Source organism: Pyxicephalus adspersus, chromosome 11 (assembly GCF_032062135.1).
Source record: "Pyxicephalus adspersus chromosome 11, UCB_Pads_2.0, whole genome shotgun sequence".
Taxonomy (NCBI): domain Eukaryota; kingdom Metazoa; phylum Chordata; class Amphibia; order Anura; family Pyxicephalidae; genus Pyxicephalus; species Pyxicephalus adspersus.
In genome coordinates, this window is record NC_092868.1 from 60140074 (window position 1) to 60150405 (window position 10332).

At 42.4% G+C, this 10332-nt stretch overlaps 1 protein-coding gene across 3 annotated transcripts; it reads left to right on the forward strand.

The window, feature by feature from the left end:
• Positions 1–253: 253 nt before the first annotated feature.
• Positions 254–9807, forward strand: LOC140340811 (transmembrane protein 45B-like). 3 transcript variants are annotated; one of them, XM_072426215.1, is made up of 6 exons: positions 254–403; positions 4915–5100; positions 6122–6334; positions 8082–8266; positions 8802–8947; positions 9262–9807. In XM_072426215.1, the coding sequence occupies exons 2-6, from the start codon at positions 4923–4925 to the stop codon at positions 9374–9376; spliced, it is 837 nt and encodes a 278-aa protein (XP_072282316.1). In that variant the 5' UTR covers positions 254–403; positions 4915–4922; the 3' UTR covers positions 9377–9807. The 3 variants fall into 3 exon arrangements, with proteins under 3 accessions (XP_072282316.1, XP_072282315.1, XP_072282314.1); XM_072426214.1 differs by lacking the exon at positions 254–403 and adding an exon at positions 595–616; XM_072426213.1 differs by lacking the exon at positions 254–403 and adding an exon at positions 1442–1586.
• The last annotated feature ends 525 nt before the right edge of the window (positions 9808–10332 follow it).

Consider the following 10332-nt stretch of genomic DNA (forward strand, 5'->3'; position numbering starts at 1 on the left):
CCTTTAATAGATAAAAGATTATCATGGACTCATCTTATTTTACAATAAATGCTCCTTTACCTGATTATTCATACCAAATTATTATGTGTATTAATGTACAGCGCTGCGTAATATGTTGGCGCTATATAAATCCTGTTTAATAATAATAATAATAATAATAATGTGTATCAAAACCACTTAAAAGACTTTAAAGAAGACCTGTCAGATACATCAGTCTGTACAACACATTTCTGACTTATCTCTTATCATTTCTTTGTTTCCTTTATATTTCAGGCTGCAGAAGGGGCTAATTGGTGTCAGACATTTGTGAACACAGCCAAGTACTGCACTCTGTATGTCAGTCCAGGAGGGAGATGATGGCTGGACAATGATGGTGTTGTCCTCCAGGTGAAGCTATGGTTGGGTTAGTACTGTGAAAAGCAGAAAATAAATAAATCTCATGTTCAGTCCACTGCTTTACCTACACATAAAATTTAATTCTTCTTCTGTGTGAATAAACTTTATCTCATTTGCTGCAGGATGAAATAATGACATTTACATTGTCCCAGACAAGAGGCAGCTTTTGGGAGTGTATTGCATTGTTGAAGTGAAAATGATTGAATTACCTGTGCATGAGGTGAATGTCACTCCAGGTGCTGCCAACAATTAATTAATGAACACACTGTATACATCACATTTGGAGTACTCTACACTGTGCTTTACGCATCGGGGTGACTCCAAAAAATGGAGCCATATAGAAGTGTGGTTAGCAAAGTGCTTGTGGTGCTGTAATACCCCCAACATGCACCATAACCCCCAGCATGCACCATAACCCCCATCATTGATGTTCAGAAGATCTACTTACCTGAGCACAGTACTCCCATGCTGGTGCTGAAATTACAATTTGTCTGGTAGTGCACCGGAATTCATAGAACATTGCTAATGGCAGGGGCCCTCAAGGGATAGGGCCCACTAGAGGATGTGTAAATAATTGGAGACGGGGCCTTCAGAAAAATGGGGTCTAAGGTGACCACCGCACTCACCTCAATATTAGACCATCTTACTACTCATAGACCGCTTCATCCAAATCTGCCCTTTAGGAGTCCCATTTACGTTGTGTGTTGTAGTATTGTGTAATAAAACACACTTTATGGCTCTGTGCTCATTGTACCTGTTATGGTTGTACCCAATGCACTGCATATATTGTGTTCTAAAATAAAGGATAATAGTATTTTCCCCATTATGATACAGCCTAGGATTATTAGAAATAACTTGTATATCGCCAATATATTACACAGCACTTTACAAAGCCAGTGTTTTGGCATTTCCCCTATGGCAGGGTCTCATGCCTTGATTACAAACCCGGACCCGGTCCAGTAAAGCAGGCTCAGGTTTTGTATGGTCTGGGGATGGGCCCAGCAAGTCATGCATTCTACAAAAAGGATAAACTGGTCGGATGGCTGCAGTACAAACGGAACTGGTTTTATTGCACCTTTGTCATTGTGTGCAAAGGTCGCTAAGGTACACACCTCCCGCTTGCACTGGGATGGGATTTGTGCAGTGTGTGCACCTGTTCCATATCTCACAGCCTAGAAGACAGCAGACAGGTGAGAGCTGAAACTCAATCACCTTTATTCTGGGTGTTCCTGCCTGTAGACCCCAACACTTCCAAATATCACCTAAATATTCACATTTTACATTCATTTGTAAACTTTGGATGAATCGGTAGTGTGAACAAACCGAAGGGTTGTGTGGGGTATGTATGTGTTCTGTGCTGCCACATGCTGGGGGTTGTAGTTCTTTGCTGTTGGAAGGTTCCAGATGTAATTATTTATTTCGCTTTTTTATACCCTGAAATAAAAAATGACATTGTTAGGTAGAGAAGTTGTGTTCACAGCTGAGCACCATGGATCTGTATGACACTGATAGGTGTGTGTGTGTGTCTTTATTCCCCCGTGTCTATCTTTTTACCTTTTTATGGGTTACATACATTTGGAGAGTACACTAATAATAATAATATTAATAATAAAATACACAAAAGATAACGCTGGCTGAACTTGGTTGCCATCCAAGTTAAATTATAATTAGGTGAAATTGTTTCCCTGAGGATACTAATTATGTTTTCTTTCATGTTAGGAAACATTTCAATTATTAAGTCACACGGTAAAGTTTTTCTTTAGATTGCCCCCCCATCATTTTCTCATTCCCACTTCAGCTGATTGTTGTAATCTTTTGTTACTTTTTGTCATTTTTTTTGTACGTGTTTTTTCAGTTTATTTTTTTTCACCTGGCTCTACCTGTGCGTATAACTGTGACAATTGTACACAGATATGTAATGTTTGTTCTTGTATCTTTGTGTAATGTCCTAGCTGGGTGGAACCTGGAACTGTACGCACTGTGGCAGAAGAGACATCGGTGGGCAGAGAGGGGATGAATTTAGCTGAATTCACACTCCTCCCATATTAGGGCCACATTTATCATGTGTGTTAAGCTACATACACATGTGTCTGATGATTCATCTGGAATGAACAGTCCTGCTGCATGTGTACAGCGGTCCCCTGATGCCATTAATCAATCTATTCTAGTGGATTGATGAACAATCAATCAGTAACCCCCGTTGTGCTCTTCTATAGAGGAGAATACAGTGGGGTGCTGCTTGCTCGTCATCTCCCCTCCATAGAATAGATGGCATGGAAAGATTATTTCCAGAAATCTGACATTTATATGGGGCTTTATTCTAAAGTTTAATCTTCACTGTGCAAGCTTGAATCTTATTGGTGCAATGAAAAGCAGCAGCTTTGATAGCAAGTGATGGCGAGCGCACATGTGCATCATTGTTATGTAATTGCCTCATTGCCAAAAAAGTGAGAGCATGGTGTGCCCACATGTGCCCGCCCCACTACACCCCTGCCTCCACCATATTTACCCCTGGAAATATTGATGCTGAGAGCTAAAAATCAATGTGTAGTAGCATCACACATCCGGATCCACCCAAAACTATGCCAAGCAGTGGATGGGGGTGAGAGGTGCATTGTGGGTGACAATTGCCTTGGCAGTCCAGTAGCTTAAACATGGAGGTGGATTTGTTGACCTAACTGATTGTGTATCGTAACCACAAGCGTTGTGACTCCATCTGCGGTGACAACCTCAGGATTACAAAGATTCAGAAATTAGATTATGTTGGGCGGTGACACCGGAATCGGTTTAAGTTAATTCTATGACTTATTTTTTATCTGTCATTTTCAGATATCAGAATTGCTCCAGTAATTCAGTGTGTGGGGCAATACAACAATCCCATCCCGTCTCTTTATTAACCCAAAGTCCTTTTGCTTGCTGAGGTTTTTTAAAGAGACCCTGTCACTATCAATAAAACCCTAAATCTAGGCCATGGCTGCAAGGATTAGGGGTAATACTCATCCCTCCTGTGCCCGGTGGGGGGTGGACCCTCTTCTTTTTCCCTGGTGGTCCCAATTTAGATTCTGCCACAGAAAACAGCACAGAATGGCAGTGGGGGAGTTTTGGGGGGAGAAGAATTAGGGGTTAGTATTTCCAGGCATGGTATAGGTGCCTGGGTCTCTTTAGGTTTTTTTGTAATGCCATTGGGTAAAGATTAGATCCCCTGGCAGATTTTTATTGCCCTATGTGAGATTTACCTACTCGCTTTGTCCTCTCCATAACAGAAATATAGGGCTTATTTTACAATGGGGACCCCCTTTCTGGTGACACATAGCAGATTCATTTTCTTCTCTTGGATAAGATTTCCTCTAATTTCCTGTTGTGTCTCCAGGGCAGGAAGTGAAGGGAAATGACCTAAGGGTAACAGACTGCCCTAAGATGGCCGAGGTTCACTAATAAAGAAACACATGAATGTGACCACACGAGTGCCAGCTTTTCAATTCTCTGCAGGATTAATGAGACAAGAGCAGGTGGAATGCTGGCATTGGCAATTATCGTGCCAATATATAATGCCTAATAATTATAATGCTACAATGCCTAATAAAACCAGATTTAGCTCCTGTGTACTGCGCCCCACCAACATGCCAGATATGACCTGGTTGGTGCAGAGCACCCGCTAATCATTCTAATTGTCCCCAGGGTGACTACACAGAATATGTCATGTGCCAGGGCTCACCTGGGACAGGTGATGGTCACAGGTGAGAGCGTACCTGTCACACACAGGTGCTGCTGTCACTGCGGAGCTTTACACGCCATGGGAAACCTAAGACCTCAGGGACACCTAATCCTCCCCATTAGAGCGCTCCTCATGCCCACAGGTGTGATCTGCCCATGCACAAATCCTGAAATTTCCTTCCCCGTGACATGATGCTTTAAGAGGATCTGTCACCGAGGGCCATGGAAGTCACCATTGCTGAACTTATTTTATGCCAGTTACCTGGATGTAAATCTGATCTGTTTGGTGGTTTCAGTCACACACAGGAAACAAACATGCAGGAATTAGCTGAACACCTGAGCTGCAGAATTATTAAAGACCGAGGATCTGAAATGGGGGAAGCTGGAAATTATAGGAGTTGATATGATAAGGTGTTGTCACCTTATAACAGTCTCCAAGCAAAACCCTTCATGGTAGGATGGGCCAGGGTTATTTAAAAAAAAAAAACAGAAATACAATATTTCCCTGTACGTGAAATGAAATGCATTTTATTGTTATTAAAACTTCTTCTCCCCCTTTTTATTCTTTACTGCTGGGATTTTCAAAGCCTGCAAATTGAAATGTTTCCTCCTTGAAACGTCGGAACTATTTGGACGGGTTTTCCCACAATCCTCAGTACTTCTGTAATTCACCCAGAGCTGGGTTGGCATATTCTTGAAATGAAAATTCTGGTCCTCCCCAGTCATTGGGTGGCACCTCTATCCGTGTGCCAGCCTTCACCAGGCAATCCGTCCACAAACCTTGATTCCTAATTTCTCTTCCAGGGACATAAATGGCAAACTTCAAGGGCCATGCCCTGCCGGGCAGCTTCTTCCTGGTGTTCGGGCTGTGGTGGTCGGTGAAATACCCCCTCATGTACCTGAGCAGACGAGGAAACCATCGCCCCAACAAGTGCCACCAACGCCTGGAACTCATTGAGGGCATCGTGAAGGCTGTGTTTTCTCTCATAGGTAGGTGATAGAGCCGGGCAGAGCAGACAACGCTGGGTACAAAATCCTCCATCATCGGAGGGAAATGCATGACATGAAATGTTTTCTTTGTCTTTATGAAAGCTGTGTGCACCAAATGACTTTACAAACCCGGATATTACTTAGTAAGAGTAGAGATGACACCATGACAGTGATCTCCCCAGCCCATTTAGCTGGGCGCATCACCCGGCATTGTTCAGTAACCACCTGTCTGTTTTTGGGTTGTTATTGAAAAGTTGGGTTGCAGTAAAATGGGCTTCTTCCCACCCGGCGCCCTCATGAAGGGTTTGAACCCTATCAGGGTTTTATTGCTTCCTTTGGGGTAATTCATCTCACTCTGTCCTGGCTGGTTGGGACTCTCAGTTGGAGAGTTTTCCCCATTTTACTGTTGTGTGCAGTGAGGGAGATCTCCCCGGGGTGACACCGCAAACTACTGACAGGTTTGGTCTGTTTCCTGTTGTACCCAAAATAAAAATGTTGTAGATACTATTTGTTGTGACAACGTTGTAATGATACATTGTGATGGGAGCAACTTTCCTCCAATGTGCCCAGGGCTACAAATCCCCATACAGGGGTAACATGTACAGGTATTGTGTATAGAACAGCCCCATACAGGGGTAACATGTACAGGTATTGTGTACATAACAGCCCCATACAGGGGTAACATGTACAGGTATTGTGTATATAACTGGCCCATACTGGGGTAACATGTACAGGTACAGCCCCATACACTCTGCACATCAACATGCCAAGGCAGGTGCCGCACTATATCCGAAGGTTAAGCTTCATTAGTATGGGTCTGTTTATAAAGATGTGAATCTGACATTCACTGGGATATTCCCTGTTGGACATCTTTGAGCTCTACGTATTTCAATGGCACTAATTGATTCTCTGCCAGGATCTCCTATACCTGAATGGACAATCTCCTTATTTTGTGATTTGTGTGGTTAAGCATTGCTAGCCAACTGCCAACTGAGTGATTATTATCGGGAATATTTCGCAGGTATACTGGCGGAGCAGTTTGTGCCGGATGGACCTCATATGCACCTGATGAATGGAGAGGAGCACAGCTGGGTGAAGCTGATGAATTGGCAACATTCCACCATGTATCTCTTCTACGGCCTCTCCGGATTGGTGGACATCCTGACCTATTTTTCTCTGAATGTTCCGCGGGGGCTGGACCGTCTCTCATTGGGGCTGGCTGTTTTCATTGAAGGTAATGACCAATTTATTTTTCTTTAAAAGTATATTTTTTTTTAGTATATTTAGTCTTAAATAAGTCAGCAAATAGTTGAATGTAATGTATTTTTATTAATTTAAATTATCTAAGAGATGGAAGGAAAGATTCTGATTGGTTCCTCTGGGCACTCTGGGTAAAGTCCATCTCATTGTCTGTTAGTTATTATTCACCTCTTTGTACATTGTGACACTTTATGGCCTACACATTCCTTTCCAAATCTTTGGCTGTTCGGGTTTAATGATTTATCCCGGAAATAATGTCAGCTGCTGGGAACACATAGATTACCTTTGTAAGACAATGCTGCTCCCCAAGATTCACTACATGGTTTTTTCACCTTTTTTTTCAAAAAAAAAAATTTACTAATATTGATAACAATCCAACACAAAACAAGACAGATAAGCAGATAAAACAGAACCGGCAAGAAGCTGAAATGACAACGATGCAATCTTATTGTAGAGAAGACACTGTAACCGAAACATGAAACCAGCTCTGATGTGACATTATTATTATTATACTAGATTTATATAGCGCCAACATATTACGCAGCCCTGTACATTAAATAGGGATTGCAAATGACAGACAGATACAGACAGTGGTACAGAAGGAGAGGACCCTGCCCCGAAGAGCTTACAATCTAGTAGGTGGGGGAATTTACACACGACATATTTATATTATAAAACAAAACAATACAAAACATATAAATACAAGGAAAGAGAAGTACGTAAGGGACGGGGACCCAGCACAGGACAACCTTGGGATGAGTACTGATCTCCCCTCTCAGTAGACCCTAAGGCCACGTACACACGTCAGATGATTCTCATCCGATTATCGCCTCGGGCTGGCGCGTGTACAGCGCTCGTGGTTAATGGATCTGTCCTGGCGGATCCACAAATCATCGTAGGACAAAGAGAGAGGAGAGTGCACAGTGGGGTGTCGCTCCATTGTTCTGCCCTCACCATAGAGTGCTGTATGTACAGAGCTCGTTCACGCGTCGTTCAGTCTTTTGTCATTGGAAAGGATTGTGAAAGTTTGCCAGGAGCTTCTGTAAACATGGAGCTCATTTTTAGGGGAAATCACACTGTAATAGGGATTATCCCTGGAATAAAGGTGTGGGGATTAGTTATGTGATATTCACCAATGTATGATTCACCCATGGATAATCAATATTATGTATAAAGATGGAGTGAATCACCTTACAAGACATTCTCACTACCCATTTCTTATGATATGCCAGGCAGCGGGAGTTTCCCGCACAATTAAAATAGCGGGAGGAAGAGTCGGTGCTTTCTTTTGGGATAATCATGATAAGAGCCTGTCCATGTGGCAGAACATTTTATGGGGCATAAGATGCAGCGTCCTATGATTCCTTGTAAGACAATCTGTAAATATTGTAATATTCACTGAATACAAAGACAGCCACAACCTGCATAACATCAGCGCAGCTCTGGGAGGGGGGCTACAAATGACAACATTCTGAGCGGAGCATGAATTGTAGCCACAGCCATGAATTATATGCAGACCTCAGCAATTGGGGCTCACTGAACCTATACCAGGAGGAGGGAAGGGGCCATTAGGACATTAGGCACACATGATTTTAGTGTCCTAATTGTAAGCTTTGGCGGTCAGTGTTGAATTTGGGGGCTCCTCCCCCATGCATCTATTATAAATCAATAAGCTATTTATTTCCTTTTAATAACCCCCACCCTTCCTATTCTCCCTGCAGGTCTCCTCTTCTATTACCACGTCCACAATCGGCCCCCTCTGGATCAGCACATCCATTCCTTGCTGCTCATAGCCATCTTTGGTGGTTCTATCAGTATTATGATTGAAGTGTTCCTGAGGGACCACATTGTCCTGGAACTATTCCGCTCCAGTCTGACCATCCTCCAGGGAACTTGGTTCTGGCAGGTAGGTGCCCTCCCATGGGGGTATCAGTTATAGCCTAATATAATAATAATATAGAACTGGTATAAGCAAAATATCTTTCTATATCTAAAGACAAAATGTTTGGGGTTTTATATATATTTTTTTCTTTTTTGTGTTACTGCCTTTGGGCTCCATAGGGGAGATTTTACTTGATTTCCTGCCCTGCAGACACAGGAAATGAAAATAAAACACAGCTTACACCATCTCAGATGTCCCACCTCTTAGATTGCAAGCTCTTCGGGGCAGGGTCCTCTCCTCCTGTGTCTCTGTCTGTCATTTGCTACCCCTATTTAATGTACGGCACTGCGTACTATGTTGGCGCTATATAAATCCTGTTTAATAATAATGTACATATTGGCTTTTAATGCACCTCCTTTATTGGTGACAATCATTGATCATCCGTAGTAGCCCTGTATTTATCCCATGACAGGTTCTCTTTATATAAGTTCACCTTGGCACTGTCCAGGTCGTGTTTGGTCATCTGTAGCCTCAGTCGTGTTTTCTGCTCTTTTTGCAGATCGGGTTTGTCCTGTACCCGCCAGGAGGAGGCGCCGAGTGGGACCAGAAGGATCACGATAACGTTATGTTCATCACCATGTGCTTCTGTTGGCATTATGTGGTGGCTTTGCTGATCATGGGCACCAACTACTTCTTGGTCTATTGGTAAGTGATGGCAAAGGAAGTGGCATGACCTCTGGGGCAATCCTAAAATTATTGGTAAACTGGAAATATCACATGACAAATTCAGACATCTTGGCCGTATAACATTTGTATAACGTATGACAACAAGGACCCCAGACACCAATACAAAATTACATTTAAGTAGTTAAAGTTCTTAAAGAAATGTTTTTTCCCCATCTCCAACCAATGGAATTTTGATTTGGTGGTTTGTTTGGTGGAGTTGGCCCTCTTGTATTGGTTTTGGAACTTCTCAATCTTTTAATTTATATTTCATTGCAACTTTTTCCAATTTCCAGCTGCTTGCGGAAGCGGAAAGGACTCTCCGGCGATGGCAGCATCGGAATCCATAAGTTGAATTCTAACAAGACAGAGGCACGGGCGGCCCTACTAGCGGAATCGGAAGAGGAATGAGCCGCCGTATTTAGGGAGAGACTATCAACCTGGCATCTGACGTGTGAGGACTGATGATGGCACCAGCCGCACCACCTGCACTGCATCTGTATTATATTTATCACTCCAGGAGCATTCAATCCGAGCTCTGTGTTCGGACGTCTAGAATGGAAGATGAAGAAGAAGTAAATTTGTTCCTAATTCCCCCCAATCATCACGCAGACTCCAAATTCCAGGAACCAATCGCCATTCACCGTGCTCCTGACCGACCATTTCCGTACAATCTCATCACTCAAAACCGATCGTCTCTGATATGAATATTGCACTAAGCTGGCTCAGTGTTTTATGACAGTGTCACTCTTTGTGAAAATACTTTTTATTCTTTGTTTTGAGATAAAAAAACATTAATGGAGTAAAATTAAAATAAAGCCCGTTTTTTGTACATTTCATAATGGATTTCGTCCTTAATATTCTACAATAGTAAAACACTGAAAAAATTAGAAAATTCATGGATCAGTACTGAGACTTTCCACAGGGGGGCAGTGCTGCCTTTGGTGATACAGCTGGTTGTGTCTTTGTGTTTTTTATTATATTTTATTCAGTTATTATTACAGCAACAACAAATTCTGCAAATCCAACATACAATAAAAGTTGTGCGCTCACTTTTATTGTTTAAAACATTAAAAATATTCTTCATGGCTGCCGTACAATTCACTTGCTTAGCTTGTGGTTCCTCTGGCACTTTAAGATGACACACATGTGCATGGGTCTGTAGGGACTCTTACCCCGTATTGTAGATCTACGTCTCAGACCCAGCTTATCAAGGACCTACATGTACTTCTGATGCATCTCAGTGACCGCAATTCTGTAGGGATTAAATCCTAAATGAAGCTGTAAGTAAACTCATTTTAATCTAATTTAATATCCGTAAAAAGGTTACAGGCTCCGATGCTGAGAGGTAACGTATTGTGCCAGGA

What these genes read in the sequence shown, in the direction of transcription:
- LOC140340811 (XM_072426215.1), top strand. Translation starts at nt 4,923, where the DNA reads ATGGCAAACTTCAAGGGCCATGCCCTGCCGGGCAGCTTCTTCCTGGTG. An exon ending in GGCTGTGTTTTCTCTCATAG is followed by an intron (nt 5,101 to 6,121) that starts GTAGGTGATAGA and finishes AATATTTCGCAG; the next exon opens with GTATACTGGCGGAGCAGTTT. An exon ending in GCTGGCTGTTTTCATTGAAG is followed by an intron (nt 6,335 to 8,081) that starts GTAATGACCAAT and finishes TTCTCCCTGCAG; the next exon opens with GTCTCCTCTTCTATTACCAC.